Source organism: Salvelinus fontinalis, unplaced genomic scaffold (assembly GCF_029448725.1).
Source record: "Salvelinus fontinalis isolate EN_2023a unplaced genomic scaffold, ASM2944872v1 scaffold_0479, whole genome shotgun sequence".
NCBI lineage: Eukaryota > Metazoa > Chordata > Actinopteri > Salmoniformes > Salmonidae > Salvelinus > Salvelinus fontinalis.
The window spans coordinates 94,189-100,762 of record NW_026600688.1 but is presented as its reverse complement, the minus strand read 5'-3'; the positions used below and the strand labels follow the sequence as shown (position 1 = coordinate 100,762).

The 6,574-nt window shown below is 51.5% G+C and overlaps 1 protein-coding gene across 1 annotated transcript; it reads left to right on the top strand.

The window, feature by feature from the left end:
- On the top strand, positions 1-3,305 carry LOC129846208 (cilia- and flagella-associated protein 251-like). Its single transcript, XM_055914211.1, has 3 exons — positions 1-656; positions 1,100-1,197; positions 1,333-3,305. Exons 1-3 carry the CDS (start codon positions 311-313, stop codon positions 1,531-1,533), a joined length of 645 nt encoding a protein of 214 aa, XP_055770186.1. The 5' UTR covers positions 1-310; the 3' UTR covers positions 1,534-3,305.
- Positions 3,306-6,574: the final 3,269 nt, after the last annotated feature.

The window sequence follows — 6,574 nt, the reverse complement described above, 5'->3', positions numbered from 1 at the left end:
TACCCACTCTAGTCAGCAGATGGCGATTTGAGTCTTTCAGGTGATGCTGCTTGCGTGACGTATAATCTAGTGGACGGAACTGGAGGCTTCTTCAACAGCGACAAAAGGCTTCTGATTCAACCAACGTGGTGGTTTGCTAGCGAACATAAAACCGAAACATTGAAGCGCTTTAGACCAATCTTGTGTATTTTACTCTTAGTGTTTTGAATATAATTCTATTTACTTGTCTACTAGTTCATTTAAATGTAATTTGCTTGTTAAATTAGCAAATGTGGTAAATTGATAACGCACTAGGCTAATCGACCGGAGCATGAGTTCACTAAGCTCGACGGAGAAAGAAGCTCTGATGAAAGGAGAGGGAGAAGCTTTCAGGATGAAAAAGGAGGAAGAGGAGGCTTTCACATTGAAAGAAGAAGAGGATGATATTACAGTGAAAGAGGAAGATGGGAGAGAGGTTGTCAAAGTGGAAGAGGAGGAGGTAGAAGCTTTCAGAATCAAAAAGGAGGAAGATGCCATAACATTGAAAGAAGAGAATGTAGTGAAAGAAGAGGAAGAACCTTTTAGAGTAAAAGAGGAAGAGGAGGCTATCTCAATAAAAGAGGAGGAAGACGTTTTGGGAGTGAAAAAGGAGGAGGCTGAAGATCAGATTACAACCAGTGAGTACTGTCTTAAAAACGGGGGCACAAACTGCAGTTTTTGAAAAAAACAAAAAAAACTTGTTGAACTAATGTGTGGTTTTAAAGGGACATTCTACTGAAGTTCTACACTTAAATATGTTGTTCAGTACTGTAGGAATTGTTTAAGGGGCAATCTGCCATTGGTACATATGTTTTTGGGACTTCGATGTATTGAATTCTCATTCTCCATGTGGTCTACATTAAAGTTCACCTCATCTAGTATAACAGGCTTTTGAAATCTACTTAAAATATCAAAGGGATGTTAAAGGCACCCATTTTGTGGAATTGACCCTATACATTTGCAACACAAACAATATTTGACAAAATCATGATGAAAAAGGCCATTTTAGACATATTCATGCCTCTTGATTGTAATAGATGGTCATAAGTTTATCGTCTGTTTGCTGTTCTCGTTCACACAGGAGAGAGACGTGACTATCGTGGATCCTCTGGGGAGCCTCAACAACATCCTGATGCTGACGAGGCAGAGAAGAATCTCTCCAGATCAGAACACCAGATGGTACAGCTTGGTCTGGTCTAGCATACAGCTTGCTCTATCAGGGTCTGGGCTGGGTGTCTGTAAAGCACTTTATGACAACAGTGGCTTCAGCATCCATAATGATATGTGTCTGTGTCCCCTCTTTATGGTTACCAGGACAACGCTAGCCCTTCGGCCCTCCCGGAGTCCGTGTGTGGTGCCTCTCCCGGTAGCATCTTACTGCTGGGTATGAAGAGGTTGTCTGTGCTGCTGGTGGACTGCAGGAAAACAACGGGGCTGAGTGGAACTGTGAGAGGAGGAGGAGAGAAGAAAGGATCAGATTTGACTCATGAAAGTAAGTGCTGTAGTTTAGTTTGAACAAATTAAATAGATCTGCCCACTGGTATCTGTTACCAGGACAACCAGCAGAGTTCTGTTAGTTGACAGGAAGATAGACTGGTATGTTACCAGGACAACCAGCAGAGTTCTGTTGGTTGACAGGAAGATAGACTGGTATCTGTTACCAGGACAACCAGCAGAGTTCTGTTAGTTGACAGGAAGATGGACTGGTGGATATGGATGTTATGAATATCATAACACTGAAAAAGGATTCTGCCAATGAAAAGAGAGAAACCAATAGACCATAAAACCTTGATGAACGTTAGCTAAAGAGAGAAAGTTAAAAGATGATCCAATGTAAGGTGCTTGTTTTACAAAAACTTTTCCTTAAAACATTATGGATGTTACATTGTCTGTCCCAGTCAAACCCCCAAATAAGACTGTTGAACAGGCAAACTAAACTCAAAACACTGTTAATTAATTAACTAATACTGGAGGAAAGCTGTGATCAGGCTGCCCACTCAAGAGAAAGCTTCAAACTGTAACTAGTGCCGTCAACCTTGTTCAGGTTATCAGTCAACCTACCAGGGTAGTTACAAACAGTAGAGGAAAGAAATCATCATGTTTTGATCATATCTTTACTAATGCTGCAGAAATGTGTTTGAAAGCAGTATCCAGATCCATCAGATGTAGTGATCACAATATAGTAGCCATGTCTAGGAAAACCACAGTTCCAAAGGCTGGGCCTAATATTGTGTAAAAGAGGTCATACAATAAGTTTTGTAGTGATTCCTATGTTGTTGATGTAAATAATATTTGTTGGTCCGTGGTGTGTAATGATGAGCAACCAGACGCTGCCCTTGACACATTTGAAAATGCTTATCCCAGTTACTAATAAGCATGCACCCATTTAAGAATATTACTGTAAACACTGTTAAATCCACGTGGATTGAAAAGGAATTAAAAAATGGTATGATGAAGAGGCTAAAGAGATGGCAAATAGGTCTGGCTGTATAACTGATTGGCAAACGTATTGCAAATTGAGAAATCATGTGACTAAATAAAAAGAAGAAGAAACTACACTATGAAACAGATAAATGACACGAAGAATGATAGTAAAAAATCTTTGGAGCATCTTCAATGACATGTTGAAACAGCACAGGGGCCTGTGGCCTATAGTCAGGTGGAACAGGAAGGGGCCTGTGGCCTATAGTCAGGTGGAACAGCACAGGGGCCTGTGGCCTATAGTCAGGTGGAACAGCACAGGGGCCTGTGGCCTATAGTCAGGTGGAACAGGAAGGGGCCTGTGGCCTATAGTCAGGTGGAACAGGAAGAGGCCTGTGGCCTATAGTCAGTTGGAACAGCACAGGGGCCTGTGGCCTATAGTCAGGTGGAACAGGAAGGGGCCTGTGGCCTATAGTCAGGTGGAACAGGAAGGGGCCTTTGGCCTATAGTCAGGTGGAACAGGAAGGGGCTTGTAGCCTATAGTCAGGTGGAACAGGAAGGGGCCTTTGGCCTATAGTCAGGTGGAACAGGAAGGGGCTTGTAGCCTATAGTCAGGTGGAACAGGAAGGGGCCTGTGGCCTTTAGTCAGGTGGAACAGCACAGGGGCCTGTGGCCTACAGTCAGGTGGAACAGGAAGGGGCCTGTGGCCTATAGTCAGGTGGAACAGGAAGGGGCCTGTGGCCTATAGTCAGGTGGAACAGGAACGGGCCTGTGGCCTATAGTCAGGTGGAACAGGAAGGGGCCTGTGGCCTATAGTCAGGTGGAACAGCACAGGGGCCTGTGGCCTATAGTCAGGTGGAACAGCACAGGGGCCTGTGGCCTATAGTCAGGTGGAACAGCACAGGGGCCTGTGGCCTATAGTCAGGTGGAACAGCACAGGGGCCTGTGGCCTATAGTCAGGTGGAACAGCACAGGGGCCTCTGGCCTATAGTCAGGTGGAACAGCACAGGGGCCTCTGGCCTATAGTCAGGTGGAACAGCACAGGGGCCTGTGGCCTATAGTCAGGTGGAACAGCAAAGGGGCCTGTGGCCTATAGTCAGGTGGAACAGCACAGGGGCCTGTGGCCTATAGTCAGGTGGAACAGCACAGGGGCCTGTGGCCTATAGTCAGGTGGAACAGCACAGGGGCCTGTGGCCTATAGTCAGGTGGAACAGCACAGGGGCCTGTGGCCTATAGTCAGGTGGAACAGCACAGGGGCCTGTGGCCTATAGTCAGGTGGAACAGCACAGGGGCCTGTGGCCTATAGTCAGGTGGAACAGCACAGGGGCCTGTGGCCTATAGTCAGGTGGAACAGCACAGGGGCCTCTGGCCTATAGTCAGGTGGAACAGCACAGGGGCCTCTGGCCTATAGTCAGGTGGAACAGCACAGGGGCCTGTGGCCTATAGTCAGGTGGAACAGGAAGGGGCCTGTGGTCTATAGTCAGGTGGAACAGGAAGGGGCCTGTGGCCTATAGTCAGGTGGAACAGCACAGGGGCCTGTGGCCTATAGTCAGGTGGAACAGCACAGGGGCCTGTGGCCTATAGTCAGGTGGAAACGCACAGGGGCCTGTGGCCTATAGTCAGGTGGAACAGCACAGGGGCCTGTGGCCTATAGTCAGGTGGAACAGCACAGGGGCCTGTGGCCTATAGTCAGGTGGAACAGCACAGGGGCCTGTGGCCTATAGTCAGGTGGAACAGCACAGGGGCCTGTGGCCTATAGTCAGGTGGAACAGCACAGGGGCCTGTGGCCTATAGTCAGGTGGAACAGCACAGGGGCCTGTGGCCTATAGTCAGGTGGAACAGCACAGGGGCCTCTGGCCTATAGTCAGGTGGAACAGCACAGGGGCCTGTGGCCTATAGTCAGGTGGAACAGCAAAGGGGCCTGTGGCCTATAGTCAGGTGGAACAGCACAGGGGCCTGTGGCCTATAGTCAGGTGGAACAGCACAGGGGCCTGTGGCCTATAGTCAGGTGGAACAGCACAGGGGCCTGTGGCCTATAGTCAGGTGGAACAGCACAGGGGCCTGTGGCCTATAGTCAGGTGGAACAGCACAGGGGCCTGTGGCCTATAGTCAGGTGGAACAGCACAGGGGCCTGTGGCCTATAGTCAGGTGGAACAGGAAGGGGCCTGTGGTCTATAGTCAGGTGGAACAGCACAGGGGCCTGTGGCCTATAGTCAGGTGGAACAGCACAGGGGCCTGTGGCCTATAGTCAGGTGGAACAGGAAGGGGCCTGTGGTCTATAGTCAGGTGGAACAGGAAGGGGCCTGTGGCCTATAGTCAGGTGGAACAGCACAGGGGCCTGTGGCCTATAGTCAGGTGGAACAGCACAGGGGCCTGTGGCCTATAGTCAGGTGGAACAGCACAGGGGCCTGTGGCCTATAGTCAGGTGGAACAGCACAGGGGCCTGTGGCCTATAGTCAGGTGGAACAGCACAGGGGCCTGTGGCCTATAGTCAGGTGGAACAGCACAGGGGCCTGTGGCCTATAGTCCGGTGGAACAGCAAAGGGGCCTGTGGCCTATAGTCAGGTGGAACAGGAAGGGGCCTGTGGCCTATAGTCAGGTGGAACAGCACAGGGGCCTGTGGCCTATAGTCAGGTGGAACAGCACAGGGGCCTGTGGCCTATAGTCAGGTGGAACAGCACAGGGGCCTGTGGCCTATAGTCAGGTGGAACAGCACAGGGGCCTGTGGCCTATAGTCAGGTGGAACAGCACAGGGGCCTGTGGCCTATAGTCAGGTGGAACAGCACAGGGGCCTGTGGCCTATAGTCAGGTGGAACAGCACAGGGGCCTGTGGCCTATAGTCAGGTGGAACAGCACAGGGGCCTGTGGCCTATAGTCAGGTGGAACAGCACAGGGGCCTGTGGCCTATAGTCAGGTGGAACAGCACAGGGGCCTGTGGCCTATAGTCAGGTGGAACAGCACAGGGGCCTGTGGCCTATAGTCAGGTGGAACAGCACAGGGGCCTGTGGCCTATAGTCAGGTGGAACAGCACAGGGGCCTCTGGCCTATAGTCAGGTGGAACAGCACAGGGGCCTCTGGCCTATAGTCAGGTGGAACAGCACAGGGGCCTGTGGCCTATAGTCAGGTGGAACAGGAAGGGGCCTGTGGTCTATAGTCAGGTGGAACAGGAAGGGGCCTGTGGCCTATAGTCAGGTGGAACAGCACAGGGGCCTGTGGCCTATAGTCAGGTGGAAACGCACAGGGGCCTGTGGCCTATAGTCAGGTGGAACAGCACAGGGGCCTGTGGCCTATAGTCAGGTGGAACAGCACAGGGGCCTGTGGCCTATAGTCAGGTGGAACAGCACAGGGGCCTGTGGCCTATAGTCAGGTGGAACAGCACAGGGGCCTGTGGCCTATAGTCAGGTGGAACAGCACAGGGGCCTGTGGCCTATAGTCAGGTGGAACAGCACAGGGGCCTGTGGCCTATAGTCAGGTGGAACAGCACAGGGGCCTCTGGCCTATAGTCAGGTGGAACAGCACAGGGGCCTCTGGCCTATAGTCAGGTGGAACAGCACAGGGGCCTGTGGCCTATAGTCAGGTGGAACAGCAAAGGGGCCTGTGGCCTATAGTCAGGTGGAACAGCACAGGGGCCTGTGGCCTATAGTCAGGTGGAACAGCACAGGGGCCTGTGGCCTATAGTCAGGTGGAACAGCACAGGGGCCTGTGGCCTATAGTCAGGTGGAACAGCACAGGGGCCTGTGGCCTATAGTCAGGTGGAACAGCACAGGGGCCTGTGGCCTATAGTCAGGTGGAACAGGAAGGGGCCTGTGGTCTATAGTCAGGTGGAACAGGAAGGGGCCTGTGGTCTATAGTCAGGTGGAACAGCACAGGGGCCTGTGGCCTATAGTCAGGTGGAACAGGAAGGGGCCTGTGGCCTATAGTCAGGTGGAACAGGAAGGGGCCTGTGGCCTATAGTCAGGTGGAACAGGAAGGGGCCTGTGGCCTATAGTCAGGTGGAACAGCACAGGGGCCTCTGGCCTATAGTCAGGTGGAACAGCACAGGGGCCTCTGGCCTATAGTCAGGTGGAACAGCACAGGGGCCTGTGGCCTATAGTCAGGTGGAACAGGAAGGGGCCTGTGGTCTATAGTCAGGTGG